The 15,974-nt window shown below is 44.6% G+C and overlaps 1 protein-coding gene and 1 long non-coding RNA gene across 2 annotated transcripts in view; both read right to left on the bottom strand.

Annotated features, from left to right (window-relative positions):
- Window positions 1–7,355, bottom strand: part of LOC135909046 (aminopeptidase NAALADL1-like) — a 28,478-nt gene extending 21,123 nt beyond the window's left edge. Inside the window, exons 1-3 of the mRNA XM_065440899.2 lie at window positions 7,171–7,355; window positions 4,762–4,976; window positions 3,371–3,461 (exon numbers count right to left, since the gene is read on the bottom strand). Coding sequence (XP_065296971.1) covers window positions 3,371–3,461; window positions 4,762–4,976; window positions 7,171–7,274 — 410 coding nt within the window. The 5' untranslated portion in view covers window positions 7,275–7,355. The remainder of the gene's footprint in view (window positions 1–3,370; window positions 3,462–4,761; window positions 4,977–7,170) is intronic.
- A 4,161-nt stretch (window positions 7,356–11,516) lies between these two features.
- Window positions 11,517–15,739, bottom strand: LOC135909045 (uncharacterized). The gene is made up of 3 exons (XR_010566539.2): window positions 15,641–15,739; window positions 14,807–15,029; window positions 11,517–11,614 (listed from the first exon to the last, which is right to left on the bottom strand). It is a non-coding gene; the product is annotated as an uncharacterized lncRNA (long non-coding RNA).
- Between the last annotated feature and the right edge of the window lie 235 nt (window positions 15,740–15,974).

A 15,974-nucleotide genomic window follows, 5' to 3' on the forward strand; every position in this document is an offset into this window, starting at 1 on the left:
TGAGACTTTCGGGGCTTCGGCTATGTGTCACATATTCCGATATCGCACAACTTTGCCATTACAGTCGCTTTCCAAGGCGGCCGACGAACACTGAGGCAAGACGATGACTTTATAATGTCGACGCAGCGAAGATCGCATGACAAAGGAAAGCTATTGAGGGAGTAAAAAAAGCCGTGTAAAGACAACGGGATCAGGATAATGAAATGTCCATTCTTTAATATTGATAATGGTATAACTATAACAACGACATGAGGACAATGAGATAACGACGGTAGGACAGCGGATGCATGGCAGCGTCTGTGTGACGAGGACGAAGTGACGACGATGACTGGACAACGAAAGGACCAGAAAGATTGACGTCGATGAATCATTCAGGCCGGTACGACGACAACGGCATGAACACTATGGGATGATTTGCTGAAGTGATGACAAGGATATAACGACAGCATGGCGGCGACGTCATGATGCCTGTCGGATGACAAAACTGGAATGGCGACTGTGCAATGACCACGACGGCACCACAACACCGAACCCATGCGTGATGTCCCACTATATGAGACAACTTGGACCGCTGGGTCGGAGTAGAAAGCGTGAAGACCACAGCACGACGAGAGTAAGACCACGAATTTGGAATGACGACTCAACGACTACGGTGCCGCCATTATGACGGTGTGACAGCGGAAGCATGACGACGATGGCGGAACGACGACGGCATTGACTAGAGTCAGATCACGTAGCTAGAATGACGACGATTGAACGAATATAACAGCATCACTATAATGTTGTGACAACGAGTGCAAGACAACTGTATGACGATGATAGCGCGACGACGATAACATGACGAGTGTCAGATGAAAAAGTTGAAATGACGACAGTGCAAGACCGCGACTACATAACGAATACAAGTCTATGCCTAGCGGCCTAAGCTATTAGACGACTTCACGCCACTGAGTCGACGAAGGAGGTGTCACGACGACGGTATGAGGAGAGTATCATGAAGCTGAAATATGGACAATGGTACGACCACTACGGCATTGAGTCCAGAAGCACATACCAAGTGGCCCAAGCAGGTAGACAACTTGGGCCATTTGGTAGGCGTTAGTGGACAGACAGACAGACAGACAGACAGACAGACAGACACAGATAGATAGATAGATAGATAGATAGATAGATAGATAGATAGATAGATAGATAGATAGATAGATAGATAGATAGGCAGGCAGGCAGGCTCAAACCAACTGAAGTAGGCTAAGAATGATATTCGCATTAAAAATTCATTTAACGCGTACGTAATGCTTCATTACTTTATGCCGCGAGGAGAGCACAACCCTTGCGGAGCCTAGAACATAGGTAGTATTTTTGGCGAAGTGTCCTTATTCTTTTTGATGGTTTACTTGCCACCAGCTGGGCGTAGGGGTTACGACACTCGCTCTCGACGACTATCCTTTGGCAAAACTTCCCCGCCTCAGGTTGACAGCATCCTGCACACATTCACCTGTCGCTCTGGCGTAATTTATTTGCTGCTTAGTGAGTGAGTGAGTGAGTGAGTGAGTGAGTGAGTGAGTGAGTGAACATTTATTGGGTCCAGCAGAACGCGATAAAACACGCACCCGGCTAATGCCACGACGGGACTGACAGATCTAGCCTGCCGGCCCGATCGCGGGCGCGCTGGATGGGAGGATTTGGTCCTCAAAGGCGGGACTTCGCAGAAGCGCGTCCCACTCTTCCTCGGTGAACTTCAGGCCCGGCTACCCGCACTCCCAGAGCATATGAAGCAAAGTAGCAACCTCACCACAGGCCACGCAAGAACAATATGGGTAAATCTCGGGATATGTGCTGTTAAGGGACGCCGGATTTGGGTAGGAGTTCGTTTGCAAGAGTCTGAGCGTGACCGCCTGCGGCCTGCTTATCTTGGACTAAGGCGGCGGCAAAATCCTTCTCTCTAAGTAAAAGAGTTTAGTAAGTTCTTTGTGCGTGAAAGGAGCGTCTCTGTGTCCGGGGAGAGAGTCGCCCGATCTGAGGGCAGCGTGGTCGGTAAAACCACGCGCAGCTTCGTGAGCAGGCTCGTTAAGGTTCAGAGGAACCGCCCCAATCACCCCGACGTCGGCAGGGAACCAAAGGATGGAGTGTATGGAGGTGTCGCCGTGTTTGGCGCCTTTTAGAATTTGAATAAGTAATGTTCTATTCGCGAGCTAATTCACCCTTGGTAACAAGATGGCGCTCACGTAAGAGTCCTTAAGCTACTGACATTCCGGCCAGCCTTGGTCGATGAGTGAGCCCGGCTGGGGCGTTTTGCATCGGCTTTTTATGACTCTATACTTTAACCGCGTGGTCTGTTATTCGCCATCATCTTTCAAATAAATAGAACAGGCGCCTCAACACTTTTTCGACATAGAATTGACAATAAAGGTGTTGTCGCTCCTGACACTCGCAAAACAATCTCTACCAAGCCACGCTTATCTCAGATGCATATATTTAAGTAGGTGGCTCTGTTAACACTTGCCATCAGACTAGGCCAGTGAAGCGTAAATCCAATACCTGAACCTTAACGGTCTATGAGCGGACATGGCATATTATATAGCGAAAAGGTGGTTTCTGTTTCAATGCGCCTTGCACAAGCCAAACGCGCGCTTTGGGAAGTAAATCCGAAGTTATTGATCGCGCGAAGAACATTGTGCACGAGCACTCCCGCTTTCGCTGCACTGTGTAGCCACCCCGCTTGATATCTCCGTCTACAAAACTTTCTCGTAGAACTCTAACGCCTGACGAAGGAACAGAGCATCTACCATCCCGCATGGTACCACGTACTTACAGAAATGCTGGCAGTATTTATTCCGTCGACGTGCAGCACCAAATACGAACGTCGCTCTGCTACGACGCGTGGTTACTTGCACATGTTTATTTGCACACTTTTGTGCGCGTTGATGTACTTGCTCGCACATGTTCTGTTTAACATCACTGCTATCCCGCTTAGTAACCCTGTTTTTCCCATGACTTAGTAATTTGCGTTGTGCAATGCAACTCCTCCCCAGAATGACGTCGTTTCCTGCGCCAGACGGGGGGCAATTGACCGGTCAAGTTCTGGGGGGCTATTCTGTAAGTGTCCACCTAGTCGACATGCCCATATCGTCTGCTGCTGAAGTGCGGACAAGCTGCGGCGTCCATCTCCTTCTGACGTGTACCCCAGCAGAGCCAATGAGAACCTCAGCAGCAAATAATATGGCCATGAACACTAAGTAGACACATAGACAAGATAGATACCTCCCCCCCCCCTCCTTTGCTTCACCATCTTTATAAATCACGGCGCGCTGTCCGTATTTCACTCATTACTAAGATCACTGGTCTGCAAATGTCGGCGCGTTATACCAACCTTAGCAGTAGTTGGGCGTCAAGATAGCTGATCGGTTGGCTGGGTATGGGTGGTAAGCCAGCGAAAGCAGGATCCATTCTCTCGGCTGACGCTGCATGATGCATGCCAGACAAGTTGTCTTTGAATGAGGCAGATGGCACACAAGTCAACTAGTTTTCACTAAAAGCAAACCTACCAAAAAATGCCGGCGGCACAGCGAAATCATTCAGATAGAAAAAGAGGTTGGTCAGATAACAAGCGAAAGACTGTGCAGCAACCTCAATTCCACAAATTAACGACATCTCGAACGAGCGCCTCTGTCAGCTATGGTATAGAAACAAGCGTGAGAATTCTTTTAAAGCCATAACCGCACAATTACTTAATTTTCTTCCTTTATTACAACGGACAAGGCTGATTTATGCTGGAGATAGGGACAAAATCATAATACATATCATTGTACCTCCGAGCACAAAAAGCAGCATACAATAGTATCAATCGTCACTTACAGCGCATACATAGACGGAGGACAAAAAAGGACGACGTAGACAAGCGCTGACTTCCAACTGATTTTTATTTTGAGAAACAAACGTATATGCCCTAAACACCAAGACAAAAGCGCCCTCTACAAGCAGCAACCCGACATGAGAATGCATTCAGAATTTGTTACCTAAGATGAACGAGAGCGCACTAACAGACAAAGAACTGCTTTTCCTGAGGTCGCACATGCGCTCTCGTTCATCTTAGGTAACAAATTCTGAATGCATTCTCATGTCGGGTTGCTGCTTGTAGAGGGCGCTTTTTTCTTGGTGTTTAGGGTATATACGTTTGTTTCTGAAAATAAAAATCAGTTGAAAGTCAGCGCTTGTCTACGTCGTCCTTTTTTGTCCTCCGTCTATGTATGCGCTGTAAGTGACGATTGATACCATGGAATAACAACTAGCCCGTACTCATACCTTGCTTCAGCATACAATAATTGTGAGAAAAACGCTATACCTCGTCGCACACTGCGATCTGTTCTTCTAATGTGAACGAAAGTTGAGGGTATATCGGGGAGTGGTCTCCGCCGTTCTTATTGGTCGCTTAACCTGGCAATGGCCACATGTTTTCTTTGTTATTCTCTGATTGAAATGCTTTTCTACGGTTTGTTTACTATTGAGTATTCAATTTTTGCTTCTATATTTCAATATTCAATACTTGCTTCAATAATTTATTTCGTTATCCGAAAGAGAACAGATGGCAACGAGTTTGTGACAGCCGGGTAACAATATGTATTTAGGAAATACAAATAGATTGATCGCCGAAAAGAAACTAACATGTCTTCAGAACAGTGAAATCCTCCACTCGCAAGCGGACAGTCTTCCCGCATATAATAATAAAGCACAAAAGGCCTGGAGGCCCGGGTCACAGCTCACGTATCGCAGGAACGCCTGGAGTGAGAGGGTCGCCAACTTTCATCATACTGTCCCTGCGAAGCACGGTTTCTGGCATCTCGGGACCCGATGGGAACAGATGGGTCGATGTGGAGCCTGTCGCATCAGGCGGTCCGGAATCGGGGAAAACGAGGAGGCCCACGGCTCCTTTGCGAGCGCACGTGTACGCTTTAGAGGCCAACGTGGTCCCTCCATGTCTAGAAAATACCACACAGCCGTCACGGATAAACCTCGGAGCATTAGTTCCCACCTCCACAATTCCGTGCAAAGCGTCTCTCTGTTCCTTGCGAGCGAGACAAACGACAAAAAAGGCAAAAGAGAAATAGGTGACATGCGAGCTTAGATGACGCATTTCCGAGACAATTCTGCGCGGAGAGGAACTGCGTTGACAAGGCCACCGCGACCTTGAGCTCATTACCTCGGAGCCGAAGAGGCGCTGTCACGCTAGGCTTGCTTTGTACCACAACGAAGAACTCGCGCATTCTATACAGAAGCGAAGTGCGAATAGTAATTCAGCGCCCATTACCACGCATTCTAAATATACCGCGATGCGAATTCTTGCATGCATCCATAAAAGAAATGTCATAAATATCTTGATTTCAGTGAGTCGGATCATCTTGAAAGTGTTCTTAAAGCAGCGCTATGGACGAGGACGAAAACCTGTGTCTGTACCTGTCGTTCGCGTACCTCTTTGTCCTCGTCCATAGTGCTGTATTAAGAACGCTGTAAATATGTCCTGTTGTATGAGAACAAGGAATTAGCACTGATCGGGTAGAAGCACCACTGAGATCATAATAGAAGCAGTTACAATAGAGACCGCGATTCACCCGTATATTCAAGGTTACTTGGCGATACTTTGCAAAGCACACCTTGAAGAAAACGTCAAAGTTTCGAGCAAGTACACTACACACCGGTCATTTTCCTTTTCACTTCGTTGGTGGGGTTGCGCTAGTGCTTTCCCGTGTAACGATAGGATTATATTTGATGAAAGCGTTCAAAAATAATTTTCGAGAGACGCACACTAAATATTCTTGCGCACAGCTCTCTCACGTGTATATTTTTTGAAGCTAGTTCCGAGAAACAAGTTTTTGCGTTTTTTTTCTAAACTGTGCACGTTAAACCCGATGTCATAGAGGCCAAACTCACGCTACAATATAGCTTCTAATGTTTGTTGCGCATAGATTTTATTCTTTAACGAAAGATTCAAATACCTTTCTCTACCACTGAAAACTTAAAAAAAAAAGCCGTTTTTCTCTGTTTCCTTTTGTAGCTTTTGCGCGCAAGCATGAACTTAAAGAAGGCATGGTGTTTTCGTTCTGAGTAGTAAGTTATACGTTTTGTCCCACTTAAAGATTCTACCCACGATACAACAAAACAAAACAGGGGCCAGATGTGCGTATGCAGGTCGAGATCACGTGATGAAACGAGGTACATGCAAGTGGAAGCTCAATTTATAGCAGCAGCGCGCACAGAACTGAGACAGAGGGACGGGAAGGCGCCTGCTTGTCCTTTTCCTTATGTGTCATTTTTTGCATGGTATTATAAGCGTGCAGATGTTCCAAGTAGCGGGCTTCGCGATCCTTGAAATCCCATGCATGAGGGTGACATCGGTTGTCGGAATCGAGGGTGCTGGCGTCTCGATGATATAGGCACTGCTTTACGCTTTCGTTGGTAACGTATATGCGCACAAATCTTCCTGCGAAAAAGGCTTGCCGGGCACTCGCGCTAACTGCTGTCACGAATGAAATGTGCCATGGGCCTGTGCGTATATGAGCGGCCCCTCAGACGCTCTAGAACTCTGAGGACTCCTTGAGGTTTACGGATCATAGCTACAGAACCGGTGCCATCCACGTGTATGTACGGATGCTCCACCGTGAGCTGTTAAACTTCACTGCACGGAGGTCCCAAAGAGTTCCTTAGTGAGAGAGCTAAATTTTTTTTTTTATTTCAAGAACCAGTCGCCGCAAGGGCTGCCCTAATCTACATCACTACAGTTGCTAAATCTTTCGTGTGCTGCCTTGAAAAGAATGTATGCAAGGTCGACTTCAACTTCGTTCCCTGCCTTATTTGCGTGCGTCGAATGTTTAGTAACGACACAAATTGTTTTCAGTGTTAGGGAGGGTGGGTCGTAGGACGTCGCGACTTCTAAAACTGTCAATAAAAAATTTAAAATTCGATGAAGTGTGGAGCACACAACGGACACACTAAAGACACAAAGGGTTATTTGGAATCTAATACGGAGCGTGTTTGGGCATCAGTACCGCTAGACATACGTCACACGCGAGGTTCCCGCATTGCAAATGATGATGGGCAGTACATCGCTCTTGCAGTGACTTAGAGCCGCTCGACACTTAAACAGTTTTGCGAAATCCCAAACATAACATTCGTTACCTGGCGAGGCATAAGCATCCTGTGACGCTGACGTTGAGTGCTTCCACCTCGTCCAAGTCCTCGTGCGTGGCTCTATTAACATACACGAGACAGCCCTGAAACATAGCGGTGCAAAATCGTACAACCAATGCACACTTATAGCACAATCGTTCAATGGTCCCTAGTTGAATATGGCATTTACTGACAATCACGGACATGTTTACTGTTGGCTTAACTTTAGCCTACTCCAGCAAAGCATAAAAAGGAACCGTGAAAGAATCTGCACATGAGTAGCCTTTTTCGTAGAAGATCCATGACAGCTCGATTGATTAGCGAGGCTTGTGTCTGAACGGTTTTGTCAAGCGTACGTGACCTTTACAGTGTGTTCTGCTTATTCTTTGTGATTTGTCATCTTACTCTTTCTTTCCGCATTCCTCCCCTTCTTCTTATCTTACATTTCTGTGTTTCTGTCACTTCCTCATATCTGAAGAGTAGGCAGGCTTCGTGCCCCTTCCAGTGTCAGTTGCCAGCCTGCTCCTCGCTCTCTCTTTTCTGTCAAGTGTGTACCTGTTTTCTAAAGAAATAATATGAATACTAATAGTACGAATAACAATGATAATAATAATGCGACAAGCTTCTAGAATAAATTAGCGGCATAAACTGTCTTCACAAGCTTCCCAGTGGCAGACGCCTTCAATAAGGCGAAGAAAAGCAGGCACTCAATGCCGTGTTGTCGAACCGAACTAGACCTGAACCGAAACGTGGAGCTCAGCCGTTATATTCAGCTGAACCGGAACCGAATCGAACCGTTATTTTCCCGCCATCTTGGAGTTGAATCTGAAGCCAAACTCATTAGAGGAACCGGTCCGAACTGGTTTGAGAAACGACTCAGAAGGATCTGTTGGCCTTATGAAGGCCTCGACAGAGGCGAAACGTTGGACGAATGCCGAAATGCTCCTGTGGTCGGCAAACGATTCCCTTGCTAATACTGAAATTACTTCAGATAACCTGAAATTAGTTCTGACCCTCATTAGTGTTAAATTTTCATGCAACCAAGGCTGCTTCTTATGCGATGAAAATGCGGGCACTTTGCGCGCCTCACCCACAAAGAGAGAATAAGGACGCAGCTTTTTGGGCACAAGACGAGGACGAAAAAGAGGCTGAGAAACAAGAGCGGGCCAATGTGCGAGCGAGCGCTCATGTGTTCGCCTCTGCTCTATCCTCGCATTGTGCGCAGAAAGCTGCATTCATGCCACACCAACATGTCGAAACAGTCAATTTCATGGACAAGAAGGGTTCTGTTCAACTTATTCTGTCTTAAGGCCATAAGCCATCGGCCGTGCTGAAATTGCAACCGTACTCGTGACAGAAACGTATAGCGTTGAAAATCCTAACAGCCATTTCGTTTGTGGTTCGCGTAACATGTGACGTCAATGGTTTATGTGACAATGAAGGCGACAGAATCAGGAATGGAAAGCCATCCGTTAACTTTAGAGACATGTACGCGAATAATAAATACGTTTATTTAAAGCTCCTACTAATTTTCAGTGTAGCTTAAGTTTGCTGTACTTCGTACAGGTACACTTGTAGTCATATCTGGCGATTGGTGCGGGTTGATGTAACTGCGAAATAAGACAAAACGGTAGGTACTCTTTGAGTGCAGCGCCGCATGGCCATAAAATAATTAACATCCACGAAGGTATACAGCAAACTACAAGATGTCACAAAAGGTCAGTACCGTAATATACGCATTATTGGGAACACTAACGCAAAAGTACCAGTACATAGGCACGTGGTACCTTGCAGAATGACAACTGAATTTCCAGCAAAGCTCGTTTTTTGGACAAGTTAAATGAAGAACTTCCGCATATGTCTGTCATTAAACAGCGTACTTTGAAACGTTGCCTGCATATGACTCACCCGTTTGACGCCTTGCCCGTAAATAACGCTTTGGTGCAGTCATCAAAGAAGCTTTAATGCGTCAGTTACACTTCGCTCCCCAAAAAGAGGCAGGACGTGGATCGAGTGAGCACCTGAACACAACTTTTCACATTGGCGAACGCGGTTTAAAATGAATCAGGCACCTCCACGACGTGCGACGTAATGTTAACGCATTTCTCTCGCATATACTAAATCGCCACTATTAATATGCTAAATACGGTAAATCGCCACTATTCTTTTTTTTTACAAAAGCAGTAATTGATCCGCGCATGCAACTCCGCAAGTATTGACAATCAGTGTCCACACATTTTCACTAAATGTGATTTTGTGGCGCACATAGTTCTCCCGGTCATCATCATCATCATCAGCCTGGTTACGCCCACTGCAGGGCAAAGGCCTCTCCCATATTTCTCCAACAACCCCGGTCATGTACTAATTGTGGCCATGCCGTCCCTGCAAATTTCTTAATCTCATCCACCCACCTAACTTTCTGCCGTCCCCTGCTACGCTTCCCTTCCCTTGGAATCCAGTCCGTAACCCTTAATGACCATCGGTTATCTTCCCTCTTCATTACATGTCCTGCCCATGCCCATTTCTGTTTCTTGATTTCAACTAAGATGTCATTAACTCGCGTTTGTTCCCTCACCCAATCTGCTCTTTTCTTATCCCTTAACGTTACACCTATCATTCTTCTTTCCATAGCTCGTTGCGTCGTCCTCAATTTGAGTAGAGCCCTTTTCATAAGCCTCCAGGTTTCTGCCCCGTAGGTGAGTACTGGTAAGACACAGCTATTATACACTTTTCTTTTGAGGCATAATGGCAACCTGCTGTTCATGATCTTAGAATGCCTGCCAAACGCACCCCAGCCCATTCTTATTCTTCTGATCATTTCTGTCTCATGATCCGGATCCGCAGTCACTACCTGCCCTAAGTAGATGTATTCCCTTACGACTTCCAGTGCCTCGCTGCCTATTGTAAACTGCTGTTCTCTTCCGAGACTGTTAAACATTACTTTAGTTTTCTGCAGATTAATTTTTAGACCCACTCTACTGCTTTGCCTCTCCAGGTCAGTGAGCATGCATTGCAGTTGGTCCTCTGAGTTACTAAGCAAGGCAATATCATTAGCGAATCGCAAGTTACTAAGGTATTCTCCATTAACTTTTATCCCCATTTCTTCCCAATCCAGGTCTCTGAATACCTCCTGTAAACACGCTGTGAATAGCATTGGAGAGATCGTATCTCCCTGCCTGACGCCTATCTTTATTGGGATTTTGTTGCTTTCTTTATGGAGGACTACAGTGGCTGTGGAGCCTCTATAGATATATTCCAGTATTTTTACATATGGCTCGTCTACACCCTGATTCCGTAATGCCTCGATGACTGCTGAGGTTTCGACAGAATCAAATGCTTTCTCGTAATCAATGAAAGCTATATATAAGGGTTGGTTGTACTCCGCACATTTCTCTATCACCTGATTGATAGTGTGAATATGATCTATTGTTGAGTAGCCTTTACGGAATCCTGCCTGCTCCTTTGCTTGACAGTAGTCTAAGGTGTTCCTGATTCTATTTGCGATTACCTTAGTAAATACTTTGTAGGTAACGGACAGTAAGCTGATCGGTCTATAATTTTTCAAGTCTTTGGCGTCCCCTTTCTTATGGATTAGGATTATGTTAGCGTTTTGCCAAGATTCCGGTACGCTCGACGTTATGAGGCATTGCGTATACGCAATGTTCTCCCGGTACAAGAAGCTAAATTCTACGTCGTTAGCACAGCACACTTATCACGCTCTGTAGCGCTTAAATATACTTAAATTATTGCAAAGGCCCGAATTAAACAAGAAAGCTTGAACTCCTTCAGATCATCAATAACATACCACTTATTTTCAAAAATATGGGCAAGGTGCATCATTGAGTTTACCGCATAACACAGAAAACGCCTAGTACGAATCTGATAGAACGCATAAAATCGGAAAGAGAAAAAGGGTTCAGTATTGATTTGGGATGCTCCGAATTAATTCAGGAACAGCCCTTACAAAAAATGTTGGAAATCCATTGATTTTCCATCGATATCTTATTGTACCATCAACAGAAAAATTGTGGAAATTCCATTGGCATTTGATGGAGGATTTGTTGAGAGATTATGGAAAAGTGGCCACCGTGAATCCATTGTATTTCCATTGGAGTATTATGGTGGTGTATTTCCATGGGGTCTCCATGGTATTTTTATTGTGTTGTTTTTTCATGGGATCTTCATTGGATTTTCATTGTACTATTTTTCCACTGGGTTGTCATTGTATTGCGCAGCATCTTCACAAAGTTGTCATTGCATTCAGTCCTCAATGCAATGACTTCATGTAAGATAATGCTTACTGAGGCTGAATATGAGGTGCAGCCAGCAGTAACAAATAAGAAGGCATATGAAAAGGCATGGTCTTACTTCATTTTATTTATCACGAAAGAAGCAAGGATAGGCTCTTCTTGATGTACGGAACACTGGCTCCCGGAAACTGAGCAGGTGTATCCTGAAAACATACGAGTAAATGAAACAATGTGCAGCTTTAGCAAATTAAATTAGCAGGCAATAGTGATTATTTAAACCACAAAACTAAGAAATAAATATCTACTGGAAGCTTTCATGTTTAATCCATGTACTACTGATGTTCTGCATAAGGAGCTATAATAACAGTGTAAGGAGTCATGGTAAATGTGGCAAGAGCTTTGTACAAGCTGCTAGACAAAAAGTATACAAGTGAGCTTCTATGCAGATTAAACTAGCTTCATGCTCGAATTATCTGCCCAAAAAATCCTGTAATATTTTCGTTTTATCCTTGATTAAGTGTTATTACAAATAGCATTATGCTTTAAATTATCTGATGGTCACTATGGCAATGCAAAGCTTGAACATAGCAAGTGAAAACATTGCATCTGGAATTTACTACTTCCTGTCACCCTTTAATTGATTTAAGAGAAAACATTCATCTTTAAAGTAGGTGCAGCCTGCTGCTTACACATGACAGCAGTGGTGGTCAGACATGCAGCAAATGAACTAAATCAGCTCCATGGTCAACGTGACTGTCACACGAATGTGATGGGGCTCTTCCTCTCTGTGCATTCACTAAGTTCCTGCTAGAGTGAACCTTTCATGCAACATATATATTTGACACTTTATAATAACAATAAGCGCTAAGTTAACCCAAGAAGTCTTGAAAAATAGTGCAGGTTTTTCTTAGTAAAGAAACAAAGCTATAAGATAGCCAGCACATAGCAAATCGCCGAGCATATATTAAAATGTGCCATCAGAAATAGCTGGTGCAGAAGTCGACCTAGGAATACATGTGTGCTATCTGGCCAGCTATGATCTTGAAGCAGCACACTTACATCTGACACGTACACTTAGAAAGGGCATACACAGGCGCCGGACTGCAACTACTGCTTTATTTGCTCAAAGACCCATCTTTTATGGTGTCTCTTGTGAAGCGTACATGCCCTGATGGCAGTGAGGTGTGACAAGAGCCAGGATAAAATGCACAAAAAACACAAATAAAGATGAAATTTTTGGATTTCCACTAGGAATAACCAAAGTCCAAGATAGCAGCATGCTTCTTCTGAGAATGATACTGAGGGGCAACTGATACACCTATCTTTCCATTTGTCAATTTCTATTGCTTCAAGAATTTCCCGTTTGCTGTTTGTGTTCTCTGCGCACAACTTCCGTATCTTTCAGTATGGGTTTGCAGCCACAATCCTTGCAATGAAACGCTCAGTGATCTGAATCTTTAGCCATGTAGTGATAATTGTGCTCAGTTAGCCTCGCACTCAAGGACCTGCCCGTCTGCCCAATGTATACCTTGTCACAGGACAGAGGGAGCTTATAAACCACTCTCTCTGAACAATTCACACAGGGCTTTCAGTGGTTGATTGCACAGGCACTTGTTCCTTTTTTCGCGCCATTCCCCTTTTTGCACAGGCTCGACAATCACAGAGGTGCGCAAAACACCACATCAATGCCAGCCCTGTGACCTATCTTTAGCAGATTTGGGAAATTGTGAGTACATAAGGCATGACCAGCTTGTAATGCCCTGTGACTGTGCGTGGATCCGCTCGCCTTTTCTGTCTTCTTATGTAAGCATTCTGCAATTGATCAAGAGCTTCGATGAATACCCAGAGCTCCTGAGGCAGGTTACCTGGTTTGTTAAGCTTGTTTCACATTTGTGATGGCATGTTTTTTGCAGTGTGTTAAGAAAGCAAGAGTGGACAGTCACCCTTTTCACAAGCTTTGAATGGGCCGAGTGGTAGGGAAGGACAGCTTTGTTGCTCCTTGGCTCATAAGACCAACAGATTTGATCAGAGGATACATATGCACCAAGGTCTAAAAACCTAATAAAACCGCTGATAGGTAGCTTATGTGTTAGTAGCAATGACGTGAGGCATTTATAAAACACTGCATTGGTGTGTATGTTGGTATTATGAACCAAGGAGCAACAAATCTGTCCTTCCCTACCAATCGGCACATTCAAAGCTTGTGAAGAGGGCGATTGTCCGCTCTTGCTTTCTGAACGCACTGCAAAAATCATGCCATCACAAATGTGAAACCAGCTTCACAAACAAGGTAACCCGCCTCAGGAGCCCTAGGTATCCATCGAAGCTCTTGATACGTTTCAGGTTACTAAACACAAAAAAGTGAGCGGATCCACTGCAGTCACAAGGACTGTCAAGACAACGCAGTCATACCTTATGTACACACAATTTCCCACAATCTGCAAAAGATAGGGCAAAGGGCAGGCGTTGATGTAGTGTTTACCACACCTGTGCAGTTGTTGATCCTGTGCAAAAAGGTGAATGGCACAAAAAAAAGAAGTCCCTGTGCAATCAACCATCGAAAGCCCTATGTCACTTGTGTAGACGGAGTGGTTTATAGGATCCTTCTGTCCTGTAACAAGGCATACACTGGGCAGACATGCAGGTGCTTGAATATACAAGGCTAAATGCACATTTATCCCTGCACGGCTAAAGATACAAGTCATTTAGCCTATCATTGCAAGGATTGGGGCTGCAAACCTGTCCTGAAAGATACGGAAGTTTTGTGCAGGGAACATAACAAACAAAGCAACAGAAACTGACAAATGGAAAGGTAGGTCTATCGGTTGCACCTTGGTATCATTCTCTGAAAAAGCGTGCCGCTATTTAGACTTTGATTATTCAGGGTGGGAATCCAAAAATGTCACCTCTATTTGTGTTTTTTTTTGTGTTTTACTCTCGCTCTTGTCACACCTCACTGCCATCAGAGCACGTGTGCTTCTCAAGTGACACTACAAAAGACGGGTCGTCTTTAAGCAATATTGTAAAATGTGTAGTCCAGCGCCTGTGTATGTCCTTTCTATGTGTACGCGTATGTGTCAGATGTAAGTGCGCTGCTTCAATATCATGGCTCACCAACTAGCCCATCAGTATCTTTTAAGCAGCTGTGATCAATCTATAGCTCAACAAATCATTTCTTTTATCAGGCCTCTAAAATTTGTGCATAACTTTGTGGCCATAATGTAAATAATGAAAGAAGGGAACTATTTGTTTTTCTACACCAAATATTAGGAACACTTACTATAGTTTATCCAGTTGCTAACAGTACAGTTTGTACAAATAGCCTTTCTTCAACTTATATGCATGTTCTGATTTCATTATTTAAGACTACATGACTATTAAAATAGCGTACACACCTATCGGTCTCCACGCATACAGTGTTGAGGGCCTCCTCTTGAACCGTCTCGCCACGTAGGCAGCTCTTCCCCCAAGCAGCGGCTTGCTGTGGAGCCCACCATCAGTAAAGACGTGGTGCAAAAGTACCCTGACGAATTTTCCACGGCCACTGGTACAGTCACAGGCCTGGCTCAGCTGATCGAGGATGTTCTTATCAATCAGCGTCCGGCCACCAATGTCAACCTGTACACAGAAAATTAAGCGACACTTTAAAAGCTCACTTTTGATCACACAGAGCATAAAGGTGAACAGTTTATCATCAAAAGGACAAGCCATAAATGACAGCAGAAGAAAAACAAATGTCTTGCAGCACCGTTGCATGGTTTGCATTGCAGAGGCATTTCTTTGACAGTTGCTTGCAGTTACTGACACTGCAGCACATGTGCACGTGTGCGAACAAATATAAGTTGTTCAGAGGTGGACTTGGTAGTTGCCGGCTGGTTGCCCACAGATACACAAGCTGTCGTCAGTGAGCGTGATCTCGTACACGATCATTGTTAATTATTGCTAAATAGCATACAGCATCAGCAACTTTCCTGCAACGGCTTGCTACCTGCCACCATGCTGCCCAGATATCAATTTTAGTCATAGTCACACATCGCAAGATCAACTGCAAATCTTTAAGTGATCCATACAGATCCCTTTCGCTATGTCAAGTGATTCCAGGGGCCAGAAGTTGGGAAACACTGATTTAATCATGCTTTGTTCACGGAATCATTTCAAATGCACTATATTGCCAAAAAAGAAAGCAAAAGAAAGAAGGGAGAACAACTGGCAGCACACAATAAGCGTACCTGTGTGCAAGCAATTACTGGTTCTTCTGGCTTGCTCTCGATGTTGAGGATTTTTCGTAGCCTCTTCACTCTCTTGCCAGCTTCTGCATAATGAGAAAGCAATACAACCGCTTAATAAAAGTAATATGTACTTCAACCATTTCAGCGATAAAGCACCAAATGCTACTTCCTTACGCAGCAAAATATCTCACACTTAATAATGAATTTTGCGACCCTTCGGTTTTTGTGCATCAGTCACTGAAGCGTGATTTGGCGAGCCTGGCATTTAAGATGAGTCGGATGCATGACACTTCGTGATAGTCGAGTGAAGCCGAGAAGCCTTCCATTAAAGTGT

The sequence above is a fragment of the Dermacentor albipictus genome, chromosome 2 (assembly GCF_038994185.2).
Source record: "Dermacentor albipictus isolate Rhodes 1998 colony chromosome 2, USDA_Dalb.pri_finalv2, whole genome shotgun sequence".
Lineage (NCBI taxonomy): Eukaryota > Metazoa > Arthropoda > Arachnida > Ixodida > Ixodidae > Dermacentor > Dermacentor albipictus.